This window comes from Hyperolius riggenbachi, chromosome 6 (assembly GCF_040937935.1).
Source record: "Hyperolius riggenbachi isolate aHypRig1 chromosome 6, aHypRig1.pri, whole genome shotgun sequence".
Lineage (NCBI taxonomy): Eukaryota > Metazoa > Chordata > Amphibia > Anura > Hyperoliidae > Hyperolius > Hyperolius riggenbachi.
The window spans coordinates 113,216,205-113,233,697 of NC_090651.1; the positions used below are offsets into that span (position 1 = coordinate 113,216,205).

The 17,493-nt window shown below is 44.2% G+C and overlaps 1 protein-coding gene across 2 annotated transcripts in view; it reads right to left on the reverse strand.

Annotated features, from left to right (window-relative positions):
• Positions 1 to 17,493, reverse strand: part of FNBP1L (formin binding protein 1 like) — a 236,485-nt gene that overhangs the window by 36,633 nt on the left and 182,359 nt on the right. For both annotated transcript variants that reach the window (XM_068239782.1, XM_068239778.1), the window contains exon 10: positions 3,017 to 3,126. In XM_068239782.1, the coding sequence (XP_068095883.1) occupies positions 3,017 to 3,126 (110 nt within the window). The remainder of the gene's footprint in view (positions 1 to 3,016; positions 3,127 to 17,493) is intronic.

The window sequence follows — 17,493 nt, forward strand, 5'->3', positions numbered from 1 at the left end:
CAATAATTTCCTGAAGAGTCTTATGAATAGGGAAGACTCTGCCCTTAGATTGTCCCAAGCCTGAATAGACCTGATCCTGAGGAGTAAGCTCAGGAACAGCCTCTTTAGTCTGTTCCGTAGTATAAACAGCCTTGAGTAACTCAGAAGATTCGTCTGGAGTGAACAAAAACCTTGGGGTTTTAACAACATCCTCCCTATCCGAATCCTCTGACTGAGGCTGCTCCCCCTCCTCTTGAGAGACAGAAACCCCCTCCTCCTCCTCCTCCTCCTCCTCTTCACCCTCATTCTCCTCGCCCCCCAAAAAATCTAAGGGAGAAGACTGGTGCAATAAGCCCGAAGAGGAACCTGGAAGGGGCTCAGAAGCTGGAGGAACAAATGATTCCTTGAATTTGTCTAATGTCTCCTGCATATTTTTATTCACTGCCTCCATGACCCCCTTAAGAATATCTGAGGAATGTGAAGCGACAATGGCATCAGTACAACCCTGGCATACATTTCTAGGGGCATCTAATGCAATTTTACTGCTACATAAGCCACATCTTTTGTAGTTTTTAGCTTGTGCAGGAGCTTTAGGGTCAGCCTTTGTCTAGAAATAAGCAGATAAGACAAAAAGACTTGATAATGCCATCACTTGAAAAACATGGTAAGCAAAGATAAAGCCTCATCCTCCACTGGAGGCTTACCCCACTTGTACCCGATGGCTGCTGTGGTGAGGGTTTGGTAGCTGAGCTCGCAGCCTCTGTTTCCCGCTGTGGTTGCTGCTGCTGGGCTTGCTCTCCCCTCTGTTGCGACATCCTTCCACGCCAAGACACGACTGCCGCTGTGGAAGGCTGTCGGCGTAATGGAGACGCCAAGAGCCCGCCGAGTACTTCCTGGTTTCTCCGGATCCGCCCCCCTTCCGGCCACACGCCCTACGTCACTACCGGAGGCCGATCAGAGCGCGGATGCGCCTTGCAGAGCTGGCGTCTGAGAGGGGGCGTGCGGAGTAACGGCCATACACTGCACAGAAGCCTTTACCCGCCGCATGTGGAGGAATGCAGCCGGCGTTCCCTCTGTTCCGCCCAAGCCGCCTTTCCTCCTGCTGTGGACTCACCCTCTGGTGAGTAGAAAAAAACAACAAACGGGAGCTTGTCTTCCGAGGTGTTTCCGTTGCGGAAACACAGATAAACTGAGGTTTGAGGGAGGGCGGGGGCTTTTAATCTTCTTGGGGGTTGTGTTTCCCCAGATCCTGGGCGGGACCGGATCTCTCGTGTTGTCCCGGATGGCAATTGGAGAAATATTTTTATATAAGAATACAGTTATTCTTAAAGTGCACCTAAAGTGACAAAATTTAGGACTGCCACCATACATACTGCCCAATCTCACTAGCATAAGGTCTACAGCTGCTTACATGGGTACAAGGCATTGCCCAGTGTCATCTCTGCCCACACAGTGACAGTAAATGAGGAGCACAGAACTAACAGGAGAGCTTTAGAAAGGAGGACTAGTGGAGAAAATGTCACTCGATGTGTAGAATCAGAGCAATTCTTTGTATCTAGTTTACACTGCTGTGACAGTTAGGTTGGCCTGGTGATTGCAGAGCTATCCTGAATGGAAGAGCCAGCAGGGTGGGGCTGTATCCACTGTTCATTGTGACACACCCAGTTTATTTGATTGTAGTGCACTTTAAAGCAGATCTGAGATGAAAAACTAACTATAACACGTTACTTGTCTATATAGCTTATCTAAAGTTTAGATAGTTTACACAGCAAATCTAGCTGCAAACAGCTTCAATAAATTATGATGATTTATTCCTGTGATACAATGAGGGCAGCCATGTTCTGTTTGTCACAGGCTGAGGGCTGGAGATGCTATCAGCTTGCCTGTGTGTAATGTGACAAATTCAGTCCCCTCTCCTCCTCCCCTCGGCATCTGAAATCTCTGGCTAGTAACCTCCTCCTCCTCCTCCCCAGACTGAGCTCCCATAACCCCTTGCTACAATGCCAAGGCACTCTAAAAAGCTGTGGGCGAGGCTTGTTTACAGTACTTTATAGGGAATTAGAGTATTAAAACAAAACAAAAAAAAAGTATTTAGCTTAAAGATACACTGAAGCGAGACTAAATCTCGCTTCAGCTCTCATATATAGCAGGGGCACGTGTGCCCCTGCTAAAACGCCGCTATCCCGCGGCTAAATGAGGGTCCCTGACCCCCCAACCCACCCCCCGCAAACCTTGGTTGGAAATCTGGTCGCAGATTAACCCTTCCTAGAGGCAGGGCTAACGGCTGCAGTCTATCAGACGCGCATCGCCACCTCTCCCCCGCCCCTCTCAGTGAAGGAAGACTGAGAGGGGCGGGGGAGAGGCGGAGATACGCGGTGACAGACGCGTGTGGGGCAGGGCTGCGGCGGTTAGCCCTGCCCCAACCAGGAAGCGCTCCCCCGCATTACGGAGGGGATTTGGGGGGACAGGGACCCCCGGTAAGCCGCGCTATAGCGGCGTTTTAGCAGGGGCACACGTGCCCCTGCTATATATGAGGTCTGAAGCGAGATCTATTCTCGCTTCAGACTCTCTTTAAGGAATGTCCTATAAACTATATGAAAGGAACAATTATGCAATGAGTAAAAGTTTATCTCGGATCCACTTTAAGCCATTTTATACTCTGTTCTTAGGATAATTTTGTTTTTGTTTTTTACTACTTCTCAACTCATTTAGGTCATGCTGATCGAGGTGTTTGAATATTATGATTCATATTATAATTTTCTCAGTTTTTGCTGCAGGGAATTGTGCGACAGAAACTAATCTTTACAGCATTCGTCATCACCATCCTTCCTGGAGTGCTACAATAGAAAGCTAAATAAACCAGTGTTTCTTTTGAGGACTCCCAGCATCTTGCCATAAAGCGTCAGCACTCCGCAGAGACCTGTGAGCTCACAAATAGCCTTTAAGCCTCTAAATATAACAGCCTATAGCAGTCCCTTGACAAGGACATCTACGAAGGTATAAAAAAAAAGGAAAGGTAGGAAGCAGCCTGATTTACTTTTGATCAATCTCCTTCTGAAGCTCCCGGTTTAGTTCATCAATTCGTTGCTGCAGTTTCTTACGTCTTTGCTCTGGAGGAAGATGACTAAAATCTTCTAAAGCTGGTCCCTGTGCAAGAAAAAAAAAGGCAATTAAAAAAAATGGGATTTGAAATATAAGCCAGAGAGCAGTACACCCAATGGAGCAGCAAACAAAAACACATCTGATCAGCAGAACACTATACCAAAAGCTGATTCTATGGAGACGTCTGAACTAACAAGCCTCTAATACGAAGGTGGCTTTAATGCAACATGGTTTAACCTTCTATCTGCTACATATAATAGATAGCGTTCAAGAGCCGTCTCATCCTAGAGAAAGATGCCCATGTGTCTGATTCATGGTCGGAAAATGAATTGAGCAATCTCATGTGCCAAGAGCAAGCAAGTATAGTTTTCCTTGAATTGTTTTTTATATATTAGGCCCAATACCCCTTAGAAACTAGTCAAATGCTACAAGGCAGCAGTGATGAAGCCACCTCCGGTTTACAAGTTTCTAGACGTAGCACATTTACTAAGATGACAGTTCTAAGTTCTTCTTCCTGCATCTATGGAAAAAGGTCAATAATAAGTTTACCTGTGAAGTAATAGCTCAAGTTTAACAGGCTATGGACTGCAGCTCCTTGAAGTTTCTTTACACAATGGTCTTAATTTGGCCACCACTAGAGGCCTGTTGGAAGGCATACTGGATTACTACAGAGCTGAATGAGGAGCCCACCTTCTGTCTTTTAGCGCACTCTAATGTTGGCCTAAATTTGCTGCAGTACAGGAAGAACCTGTTCTATGAACACACTTGGAAGCTACACAACATACAAATTTACCCCTTTGCAGGAGATGATTCTTATTAGCTGCAGAGAAAATAAAGATAAAAAAAAACCCAAGTTAGTCTGGACATTGAATCCTGGAAAGTTGACCCCTTTCCCAAGAGATCAACCATTTGCCAATTTGCCATAGTCATCACTGCTTAGTCTTAACATTTCTTCCAGGGCAGGGGTGTCAAACTCAAAAACAGAGAGGGTGAAATGGAAAACTGGAACCAAGTAGTGGGCCAACCTCAATGTGGCCAACCCCTCCATTTTACAGTTTCCTGGTGTCTAATGGCCCCTCTCCCTCCCCTATACATTTCCTTGGTGTCTAGTGACTCCCTCCCTCATGCAGTTCCCTAGTGTTTAGTGGTCCCATCCATCCCCTATACAGTTTCTTGGTGTCTAATGGCTCCCTCCCCATACAGTTTCCTGGTGTCTACCCCCACCCCCCCCCCATACAGTTCCCTGGTGTCTAGTGGTCCCTCTCCCTTCACCAAGTGGCTTCATAGTTTTAGTGCTTAGCCATATAGGCTTAGCGCTCAGGCGCTCGCAGGCCAAATATAACGCAAGGTTGGGAAACCACTTGTGGGCCAAACATGGTGGAGTTTACATGCATGTTCTAGGGTGCAGCTATTTCACACCTGAGCTATTGAAGGGGGCAGCTATTTCACACCTGAGCTATTCTACAGAGTACAAAGTCTCAAGCGCTGACCTTGTACAACTCCAGCTTCTTTATTACAAATGTGGAAACTGGTGCTCAGCCAAAATATATGAACATGACAAATGTGACTAAAGCATATTGCATCATCTCATTAGGTCTTGCGTGGAAGCATTGTGTCTGACATTCACTGCTGTAGTGTGGAGGGGACAAGACATTTAGGTATTAGAAACCAGATCTGTATGCAAAATACATCAAAGTACGCAAAGCTCAGGACAAATGCAAGGGCACTGGCATCCTCCATCATTGGCTGTGATTGTTTCTCTGCATTGCCAATAGAAACTGGATGGAGGATACTGGTGTAGGACAAAGGAAAAATAAATCACTCTAATAAAATAAATAACTACAACAAAATCACTCTAATCAAGAATTGTGTTAGTCCTACAGGTTACGTAGATACTTCACAGAATACCACATACGGGGCAGCAGGCTGGGTAAAGGTACTGACCACAACAGGACAACTACACACAACTCTCTGAAATGAAACAATTAGGTGAAAGTTTACACTGAACTTTAGTGCCCAAGCACCACCATGGTAAGCACAGACTGTAGAGAAAGTGACTTTTACCTGGCTGTTTCTATAGCCCACTGAACCAGACTATCATTACTTAAGTAGTGTAAAATGGCAGTGCAGAACAAGGCAGGTGAACGAGAAATATCCTATTTACTAGACAGGGAGCTATAAAAAGCCAGAATACACCACTTCAGCAATGATTATTAGGAGTCCGATAAGCGATAGTCAAGGGGGCTACTCTCATCCCATTATTGTTGTTCTAATCGTATAGGCCCTTTGGAAGCAGCCTTACATACTTAAAGTTTAGATATCAGAGTGGGTTCACACTGCTGCCATTGGTATCAGTTTATAATAGACTAGGAACCTTTAACCCCCAGAGACCCAAATATAGAAAAAAAAAACTTTTTTTTTCAACCTTTCACATGTTATAGGAGGCTTGTAATGCCCAAATCAGTGGGTGTTTTTTTTGTTTTTTTGTTTTTTGACATTTTAGTAACTTTTGGGGAGGATGTTGTAAAATTGCAACACTTGGCTTGTAGGGTAGCAGAATTTCAATAGTATCACTCACACTCTCAACACACGTAAGGAACAATTAAAAGTGTATTTGTACTTCACAACTTATAAAGACCAACATAAGTTTATGCATATACACAATTACAATATTATAATAAAGAAAAATTTTTATCATCAATTTATTACAAAAAATTAGTATCATAGAAAAAAAAAAAAACACTGGATCCAGACTATATGTGCAAATCGGGCTTGTTTTATTTGTTGATTGATTCAATTATGGTCGTTCCAAAAGCAGTTATTTTGCTCTGAAAAGCAGAGGCGAAAATTGCACTTCCTACAAAGTGTGTTGGTGTCGCCTTTAGCACAGTGTCGGCACCATCCCCTATCAGCTTTGATGGGAAAATGTCCAATCATGTCCTTGCAAACGTCCTTTGGAGGGTGTGCATTTGACTTTTGGGCAGTCTTGGCAGCTGAAGAACCTCAATCATCTGTATACTGCCTCTTTTGTGACGTAAAGGTGCCCCCCTGGATGAAACTGAGCTTGCAGATGGTCGCCCTCGCTTTGACACTGACCCAGCCCTTCCGATCAGGATAAGAGAAGATGCCAACTGGGCCTGAAACATTCTCCTGTTTAGCATGTTTTTCGGGACAGCCAAAGCTTTGCAGTCCCTTTTGTACAGGAGGCAAGCATTGATCACAGCTAGGATAATGGTGTGCCAGAAGATGTAAAGGTACCAGCGGCAGGACTTCAGTGGAAACTTGTATTTTGCTGCAAATGAGTAACAAATCCACTCCGCCCATGAATTTGTTATAGGCAGCCACGATGTAAGGCGTTTTGTCCCAGTGTTGAATCTTCTCCACTAGTTGTGGGCCAGCAAAGGATGACAAGTGTAACCTACCTATTGTCGAACCATTTCAAAGCACAAATGTTGTGATTTGACTCCACTCTATCATCAAAGCTTCCTCTCCCCTTTTTCTTCAAGCTTTTCTCATCCTCAAGGTTACAGTTGGGAAGGCGCACTTTTCTGGATGTTCCTATATAATGAATTTCCACAATACAGCAGCCTAACTATCAAAGGGATGCTGGTGAAAAAGTTTTCTGCATAGACCTCTTGTAGCTGTGACCATGTGGAAGCATGGAAGCAAGTTTCATCACAACGTCCCCTGATAGTCCAAGTTCAGATCTTGCTTGTATTCCATTCAATACTGCCTTGGTACACATCAAAATCACAAAGTATACCAGAGATTCCAGTCCTTGCCCACAGCTTGAACCCCCCTGGGTTTAGCTTGCCACGCATGTACGGTTTGATGCTGCTAAATTTCCCCCTGAGGCCCAGTGCACACCAAAAACCTCTAGCAGAGCGGTTTTCCACTTTCCTATACTTTAACATTGAGGCAGTAACGCCTCAAATCTAAAAAATGCTGCAGCCCCCGAGTTTGCGTTTGTGGAAAATACGAACCGCTCTGGTGTACCCAAGCGGTTTTCAAACCACTAGCGTTTTTAAAAACACTACAGAATCGCTCTGGTGTGCATCAGCCCTGAAAGAGATCATTTCATCAACAGAGTTATGTTCTTCAGGGACCACCTTTAGGCATTTCTCTCAAAGCATCAAGCCATGGTCTGAGTTTTCAGAGTTTGTCAGTGTTTTGTTCCATCTCAGACATGGTTAAGGTGGCCATACACTGGTCGATTTGCCATCAGATTCGACCAACAGATAGATCCCTCTCTGATCGAATCTGATCAGAGAGGGATCGTATGGCCACCTTTACTGCAAACAGATTGTGATCGGTTTTAGGCTGTAATCGATTCACAATCTGTGGAGCTGCCGCTGCTGCTAACATACATCCCCCCCCCCCATACATTACCTGCTCCGGCCGGCGCGAGTCCCCGCTGTCTTCTTCTCTGCTCTGGCTACTGAACTTCCTGTCCAGGGGAAGTTTAAACAGTAGAGGGCGCTCTACTGTTTAAACTTCCTGCCGGGACAGGAAGTTCTGTGTAGCTCTGGAGCCGGAAGCGGAGAAGAAGACCAGGGGACTCGCGCCGGCTGGAGCAGGTAATGTATTACCGCTGTATTGCGTCGGCCGTCGGGCATCCGAACGACGCTAACGACGCACTCCCGACTCGCCAGCGACCGAGAAAAATCTTCCGCACGGATAGGTCGACGGGAACGATCGATTTCGGGCGGAAATCGATCGTTCTGTCAGCAGTGTGCGCTGCGATTTCACAGCCGTTTCAATCACTGTGATCGAAACGGCTGTATATCGGCGGGAAAATCGTTAGGTGTATGGGCCCCTTTACATTGGTCACAAGCTTCACACATTCCATAACTCTTATCAGGTAGACCTATTGTTCAATTAGTCATGCAAACACTTTCACCCTCTCCTCCCAGAAAATGATCACCTTCTCAAGTTTACTGTGCAGACAAAACCTTGCTACCACTATGACCCACTGTTGTAAAATTACAACATAGAAATAACCAGCTCTAAATCTCTCAATATCAGTATATTTGATGATGTCGAAATCTGCATGATCTACACATTAATTATCACAGGAAAAAATATATTTCAAGATTTTTATTTACGTCAGTCTTGATGTATCCCATCCAATACAACAAGATGATGTACTCCAAAGCAGGCAACAGGGTTGTATGACTTCATGGCCAGACAAACAGACCTATTTGTACATTCAACCATCCAATAGTGTTGCAGAACTGAACAATTGGACCTATTAGTAACGTACATGAGGTTTTAAAAATAAGAGAATGGGGGAGGGTTTATTTTTGTAGCTTTAAATGTGATGTTGTAATATTACAACACTGGGTCTCTGCGCGTTAAAAGAGGGAGGGGTATACAGCGGTCAAGAAAGATTTGCTCAGGGTGGCCAGTAATGATCCAATCTTTTTAATCCAATCTTACCATTTCTATGTAATATAAAGGAACTGTCTAAATTATCCATTCAATATATTTACTCAATTTACCCTTATGCTACATATATTTGGTAAAATTGGATGAAAAAGATTGGATCATTATGCCCTTTTCCACAGGCTGCGATCTGATTCAATTACATGAGGGCTCGTGTTTTGCCAATCATAAGGGCACTGTAATTAACCGGTTAATTGTGGTGTCCCTTTTCCACCGATGTGAGTCAACTTATGGTAATTTTGAAAGCGACACATGCAGCAGGTTTTGTGCGCTTGAGATTTGCCTCAAGTGGCTTTTTTCAATAGTTGAGGCAAATCTCAAGTGCAATAGTTGCCAATAGGCGCTTTTGCAACGGCGGTCATTATTTAGGGAAGGGCCTTTCCTATCAACAACAGAATGGGGGGGGGGGGGTGTTGATCTAGACACATGGTGAGGGAGGGGGCTGACTCAATGCCCTTTGATACCAGGTGCTTGAACAATCAGGGGGCCTACATATTGATTTATAAAGCATGTGATGTAATACATACACCAAGATAAACCAATTCACTGTAGAAAGTCAGCAGTATTTAAAAACATACTGTTACCCATTTTCTTTCATCAAGCAAGATTGAAAATAAAAAGGGACTTGAAAATGCAGATGAATTACATAGAGGTGTACTTGTTTACTTGCCAAATTTGCAGTTCTGTCCAGGCACCTCAGTAATTGGCATCTCTGCTGCACTTGGCATCACTACTCAGGACCTGCCCTTGTCTGCACACTACTATGAATGAGCATCACTGGCAAGGTCTTCAACCTGTTCTTTGCTGCCCAGAAAATGCCTCCTGTTCATTCCCTAACCACTGAAATATTCTAACAAAGCCGGAGTGGTGTACAGTGCCGAGATACCCACAGCTTAACCTGGTTTCTGGTGTGCACCTTGCAAATGGAACTTTTTTAAATATTGGTACAGCACTTTATTTTATAGCATTAAAACATAAATGCCACACAAAGCTTTGACAATGGTCCTCAGCACCAAAGAACAGAATGTCATGAAAAAGCAACCAGGACATTTACTCTGAATGAATTTTAAGCATTTGTTACTCCTCATGAGCTTGAGACCTACCAATTAACATACAAATTCCAAGCAGGCAAGCTGCTGACAAGCCCTCCAAAGTGAAGCACAGCTATCGCAAGCCTGGGCAACATGTATATATACAAAGTGGTGTACAACTTGGCAACTCTGTATATTCAGAGTTGACATTCACTGAAAACTGCATATCATAGCTATCAGATCCAAAGATGTAGACTGCTGAAACGTGCAAATAATCCACATCTCTTATAACTGCTTGGGGAGGGGCATAGCCACACCCTTTTGTCCCCCATATGGCTATAGACCTGTCTCTGCTGTAATGCACAGCTTGTGTATTGTCATGTGGATGTAACTGCCCTCGTGTACAGAGGAATATAGGAGGAAACTACAGAGTGGTTGACCAGATCCTCAGAGCCATCAATTTTCTTAAAAAAAAAAAAAAAAAAAAGTCCTGCAGGGAGGGTGGTAAGGCCGTATACACTGCAGCCCCACCCATAGGCCAAACTCTCAGGTTTAATACAGGTTCACTTTAATTCCTGCAACTGCAGCCTAATAACCTCTGTATCCACAGAATGAAATGCTGCATGACCCCAAAACATGTATGAAAGCTGTCTGGATGCAAGTTAGATATTTATATATCACTGTGCCACCTGTTGTACCTAGTTTTATTTTCGATGCGTTCATTTACATAATCATCTAAGTAGAGGCAGTAGAGTAGAGGTGAAAGTATTCCCATGTACTGTAAGAAAAAGGGGGGGAGGACTTAGTAGGAATAAGCAGTACTCTGGCAGGTTATAAGTATTAGGTCATAACCCCATGGATGGAGGTGTGCAGGTACTTAATATGAGACTGTATGCAGCAATATTCCTGCCCTGAAATTTCCAGTCACATGACCAGATACTTTGTTAGAGGGTGACTGACAGGGATGGAAAGTTGAGGAAGGAGAGGCTTTCACCGGACAGGGTGAAATCTGCATATTAATTTAGTAGCATACATCTGGGACTGACGATTTTGAGAAGTAGTCTTCACTGAAGGCAACGTATAACGGTTATTTTTGAGTTACTAAACACATAGTTTCTACCACCCAGGCTTGTGACAGGAGTACTGTGGGGTGTTCACCCACTCAATGCATAGCGAAGAGGTGACTCTTACAAGCTGTCAGCACATCTCCTGCTTTAAAGCAACAGAACAGACGAGTAGTCAAGCGGTGACATTCATGTGGGCAGGATGGGACACACACCGGCACACTTTGCTTACCATCCTTAACGACCACTGAGCCGTTCCACAGCAGCAGAAAGAAATGGCAAGTTACTGAAAGATATTCACAGAGAACACATTGCAATCAAGCTTGCCCTGTCAAACATCACAGCAAGATAGTCAGTGTAATTCACAGCTATTACAGGTCAAAGACTGGGGGATCTATCAGTAACTGGAAAACATGAATGCTGCAGATGGTTGACATCACCATAAGAAGTGCACTACAGGTGAACAGAGCTAGGGGAAGAGGACAAATCAGGATGGGAACAGTCAGGGGTCCCCATGTTAGAGCTGCAAACTGGTAGCAAAACTGCAGTCACCGCCTAGCACAGTTCAACCATGTGAAGTAGCCATTTGTAACAGCGCAATTGTAAACAAAGAAATAGTAGCAGAGGGCTTTATTGGTACCATGTGATCTGGGCACTGCGCTTTATTTTTTTTTACTCACGCTCTTGTTTTGTTACCACCTCTATTCCCTACATGTTTCACCTCAAAATGGGGTTTCGTCAGGGGAATATTTATTTAGAACATGCTCTCCAATACAGAAATTCTTAAACATTCCATGCTGACATGTCAGTACTTTGTGTTTTGTCTACCTTTGATTTATCAATGTTACAGCTGTCAGATAAGAAAACAAAAATGGCAGTTGCTGCATAATGGTTATATTGTGGTTGTTTGTATCAGGCCAAAGCAAACACACGCTGTTAGATCGTGTATCAAGAGGATTCGGAGCTGGCGGTCATGTTAGCGTTCTGCTATCTGCTGAAATGTGCTGGATTCAATCACTCCCAATACTCCACCAGACAACATCTACAAGTTTCCATAGCAACTGCTCCATTCCTCAGGACCTGACAATGGAGGACACTGCACAAGGACGCTCAATGATTCTAATTAAGTCACTGGGCAAGTAAAGGATAAGAAGTGGACACTGCATGACCTATGTGGGAGCATTTATATGGCACCATCAGAGGGGTAGTGAGTATAGGAGCTAGCAGCCGTAGCTCCACCATTTCCTGCCTTTTTGAATCTTATCACACCACAACACTACACTTATTTGGCTCTCCCTCACTATATTAGATTGAGATATCTTTATCCAACAAATCGACATTATCTCTTGGATTAAATGGAGATTATGAACTCCATTTTCATCCACTGGACATTGCTTCATTTTATGTAATTAAAGGGGTAACTCCATGTATGATTGAGTGCGTGGTGGATTTATATCATACATGCTTGTATTTTATGAAATGCTTTAGTGCTTCCGTTCATGATTTCATTGGTTATATTTTTAGAACTGCAAAATTAACCTATTCACTTTTCATCCTAACAAATTAAAAAACAAATTTCAATTCTGTCTGCAATGACCCAGATCATGACTCATTGATAATTAACATTGCCAGACCTAAAGGAGGTCACTACTGCAAAAATATGGGAAATGTAGTTTAAAGTGGATCCGAGAAACTTTTACCCATTGCATAATTGTGTTCCTTTCGTATAGTTTATAGGGCATTCCTCAAGCCAAAACCTTTTTCTGTCTTGTTTTAATATTCTAATTCCCTATAAACTAAACAAGCCTCGCCCACAGCTTTTCACAGTGCCTTGGCACTGTAGCAAGGGCTTATGGGAGCTCGGTCTGGGCAGGAGGAGGTTACTAGCCATTGATTTCAGAGGCAGAGGGGAGGAGGGAGGAGGAGAGGGGACTGAATTTACACACAGGCAAACTGATAGCATCTCCAGCCCTCAGCCTGTGACAATGTGACAAACAGAACATGGCTGCTCGTATCACAGGAGTAAATAATCATAAACTTTTGAAGCTGTTTGCAGCTAGATATGCTGTGTAAACTATCTAAACTTTAGATAAGATATATAGACAAGTTACTTGTTATAGTTAGTTTTCCATCTCGGATCTGCTTTAAATATAAACCAACTGTTGCTAATTAGCTGACAGTTATAAGAAAAAAAACATCCACCAGGCAGCACCATGATATGGCACAGTGCAAGCCTGATGTTAGATGCAGCCATTTTTAAGATTTATGCCCGACAAAAGTACACAGATAGATTGCCATAACTTTTCTATGACTGTGTTTTTTGACTTTAGATGGGTTTTAATTCAACCAGATGAAGCAGGTGATGTCTAATGAAGAAAAAGGACGTTCTACAAAACCTCCCTGTAGACTGCAGTGCAAGAAAGAGGAACGTCTGCTAAACATTTATGTTGTTTCCAGCCTAGATGTAGAGTTTCCATTCACTGCAGCAGTGATTTGTTGGAAATTCCCGAATCCCATGGATCGCTGATCGTGACGAGACATACTTATAAGTCACACAGCATGCACACTCCAAAACATTACAAAGTGGCCCAAAAGCCCAGATTAGGCCATGCATGTCACTGCAAGCACTAGGAAGAAAAGTGCAGTTTAAGATGTTGAAACATTTTATATTTGATCAGGAAGAAAATCTAAAAAAAAAAAAGTGTCACAGCACACATCTAACCAGGAGTGTGACAAAGCATCAAACACAGTAAGAGCTAGATTGTCGGTGGTCTCTATACCTGGCTGAAAAGATGTATTACTGCAACATCTGTCCTGGCAAAAGCCACAATGACTCAGGCCTGACAAGCAGCCTGAACTATGTGCCTTTCTAGTTCTGGTTGAAGAAAGGGACAGGAGGATTTAATTGAGCCCCACACCATAGGTCGTATTAGATGGATACTGGATGCAGGAAGATAGGGTGGTGATCATCATCTATGGTTTCCAAGCACATCATCTAATAAAGGTTCAACACTATTTTCAATGTAAACTTCTAACTCCCTTCACCAAAATAAAGTATTGCTTGCTGTATGCTCTAGATGTGCTCATGATTTTACAACCACTGCTTTCTACCCTCAAAGCTGCACATCTGGCCATGGAATGTTCGCCAGAGCTCTAGCAGTCAGTTGTGCCCTCTTGGAATACAAAAGCTGCCATCCTCATTTCCTTATAAACAATGCCAGTTCCCTGGCTGTCAGCTACATACAGGTCAAATGAATTGATGGGTCTGAATCAGGAAAGGTGTGGTCCATCAGGTAGAACACATTCCTTTCTTTCTCAGTCCATCTTAAACACTGGCATGGATCTGGCCCTCCAGGCCTGGAGTTCGACACCTGTGCTTTAGGCGTTTGTTTTTTTGAGTCACAAACCTGCAAGCAAGCATGCAGCCAGTGTAGTGAGACCACAGTCAAAGCGTCTAATCTGCATGCTCATTCTGGGCCAGTTACGTCAAGTATTAGATGCAGAGCATCAGCACAGAACTCGGGAACTAGCACGGTTTGTAAAAAGAAGGGTAATAGCAGCCTCCACATTCACCTCACTTCAGGTTCCCTTTAAAAAGGGACACCGAGCACTTACCAGGGGCTTCCTCCAGCCCACTATAGGCCTCGAGGTCCCCTGGCATCCTCCTGGCTCCTCTCCCAGTCCCGCAGGTGGCTCCGTTAATCGGTGACTTCGGCCTGAAGTTACCAGTATGTGTCCCTGCCACGCACGCTACGCATCATCACGCCACCCGGCATGAGAGTCCTGTGCATGCGCAGCTTTCTAACTCTAAACCTCGCACGTGCAGGACTGTAGCGTGCACGGCAGGGACATGTACTGGCGACTTCAGGCCGAAGTTGTCGATTAACGGAGCTGCCTGCGGGACCAAGAGAGGAGCCAGGAGGACTTTGCAACCTACAGTGGGCTGGAGGAAGCCCCAGGTAAGTACGAATTATGTTTTTAAAAGGCGCTGTGTCCCTTTAAGTGGAACCAAAAGTAGGCAGAGCATAGATCCTAAGCCTGCTCTGAAAATAACACTACAATGAAAAGGACTCTATGTCTGGATACCTTTTAAAATAAATTAAAAAGAGTCACAGGACTGGTGGACAATGCAGAGGCATGATAGTGAAGAGGAAACAGATCTGTTCAGCCAGGTTTAAAAAAAAAAGAAAAAAAGGATGATATCTGGCCTGTAAAGCACTCAGCACACCAGGCTCTACACCACTTACCGCTCTCCTCAGGCCTCTGAAAGAAGAAGGCCTTGGCCTACACACATTCACATCACTCATACAACAATGCAGTAGATCCCTGTCTAATTTGGTACTCTGGGGCCCAAAGAATCCATGTGCTCCAGGTGGAGGATAATGAGGGGAAACAATCTAATGGAATATAGAAAAACACATTGTAACAGAAAAACAAATAGTTAAACACCATGTTATAATACAATTCACCCTTTTCCTCCACACAGCTGAAATCATTTGTACCTTTCAATTTTTCTTCAGCCAACCTGTGCTATGGTACAGCAGCATTAACCTTCTACTGTTTACTGCCTTGTTCTTGGCGGTCGCTCTACTGATCGAAATTGAATTGAATGAAAGTTGAAAATAATTTTTTTTCGATCAAGAAATTTGAACGATTATCCCGTTTTTTCGAGAAAAATCAGATTGGACATGCTGGAAAAATCTTTATATTCGATCTAATGGAATAATCGAACTAAATTATCTAATCGAAAAAAAATGAAAAATCGTACTATGTTTAATTACCTTTAGACCTGAAATCATGAGCAAAGTGGGATAGGAGCAACGTGAGGCTACCCTGGGCACCCTGAATAAAGGCAAAAAGGCGGCACCAGCCCACATGTGAACAATGTGAACGGCTGGCCATAAGAGGAGGAGAGAGAGGCGGGGAAGGAGAGAGAGGCGGGGAAGGAGAGAGAGGCGGGGAAGGAGAGAGAGGCGGGGAAGGAGAGAGAGGCGGGGAAGGAGAGAGAGGCGGGGAAGGAGAGAGAGGCGGGGAAGGAGAGAGAGGCGGGGAAGGAGAGAGAGGCGGGGAAGGAGAGAGAGGCGGGGAAGGAGAGAGAGGCGGGGAAGGAGAGAGAGGCGGGGAAGAGAGAGAGGCGGGGAGGAGAGAGAGGCGGGGAGGAGAGAGAGGCGGGGAGGAGAGAGAGGCGGGGAGGAGAGAGAGGCGGGGAGGAGAGAGAGGCGGGGAGGAGAGAGAGGCGGGGAAGGAGAGAGAGGCGGGGAAGGAGAGAGAGGCAGAGAGAAAGCCGGCGGCTCCATCTGTTACATTGCCGCTGGCTTAATTTCATTAAATTAACTAAGATGTGATACATTTGCCCGCTGCGCTGCGGCCAGAAGATACATTAACATTACAGGAATTATTCCATTTCTCACATTGGCCGCAGCGCAGCGGCCAGTTCGCACACTGGCCGGCCAGAACTAGAAGTGGCCAAACTTCGAGTTCTGGCTGTAACATATACAGGGTCTTCTAAAAAAATAGCATATTGTGATAAAGTTCATTATTTTCTGTAATGTACTGATAAACATTAGACTTTCATATATTTTAGATTCAGATACACACAACTGAAGTAGTTCAAGTCTTTTATTGTTTTAATATTCATGATTTTGGCATACAGCTCATGAAAACCCAAATTTCCCATCTCAAAAAATTAGCATATTTGATCCAACCAATAAAAGAAAAGTGTTTTTAAAACAAAAAAAAGTCAACCTTCAAATAATTATGTTCAGTTATGCACTCAATACTTAGTCGGGAATCCTTTTGCAGAAATGACTGCTTCAATGCGGCGTGGCATGTAGGCAATCAGCCTGTAGCACTGCTCAGGTGTTATGGAGGCCCAGGATGCTTTGATAGCGGCCTTAAGCTCATCCAGAGTGTTGGGTCTTGCGTCTCTCAACTTTCTCTTCACAATATCCCACAATTCTCTATGGGGTTCAGGTCAGGAGAGTTGGCAGGCCAATTGAGTACAGTAATACCATGGTCAGTAAACCATTTAGCAGTGGTTTTGGCACTGTGAGCAGGTGCCAGCTCGTGCTGAAAAATGAAATCATCTCCATAAAGCTTTTCAGCAGATGGAAGCATGAAGTGCTCCAAAATCTCCTAATAGCTAGCTGCATTGCCCCTGCCCTTGATAAAACACAGTGGACCAACACCAGCAGCTGACATGGCACCCCAGACCATCACTGACTGTGGGTACTTGACACTGGACTTCAGGCATTTTGGCATTTCCCTCTCCCCAGTCTTCCTCCAGACTCTGGCACCTTGATTTCTGAATTACATGTAAAAGTTTCTTTCATCTGAAAAAAGTACTTTGGACCACTGAGCAACATTCCAGTGCTGCTTCTCTGTAGCCCAGGTCACTCGCTTCTGCCGCTGTTTCTGGTTCAAAAGTGGGTTCATGCTTCCATCTGCTGAAAAGCTTTGTGGAGATGAAGATTTCATTTTTCAGCATGACCTGGCACCTGCTCACAGTGCCAAAACCACTGGTAAATGGTTTACTGACCATGATATTACTGTGCTCAATTGGCCTGCCAACTCTCCTGACCTGAACCCCATAGAGAATCTGTGGGATATTGTGAAGAGAAAGTTGAGAGACGCAAGACCCAACACTCTGGATGAGCTTAAGGCCGCTATCGAAGCATCCTGGGCCTCCATAACACCTGAGTAGTGCCACAGGCTGATTGCCTCCATGCCACGCCGCATTGAAGCAGTCATTTCTGCAAAAGGATTCCCAACCAAGTATTGAGTGCATAACTGAACATAATTATTTGAAGGTTGACTTTTTTTGTTTTAAAAACACTTTTCTTTTATTGGTTGGATCAAATATGCTAATTTTT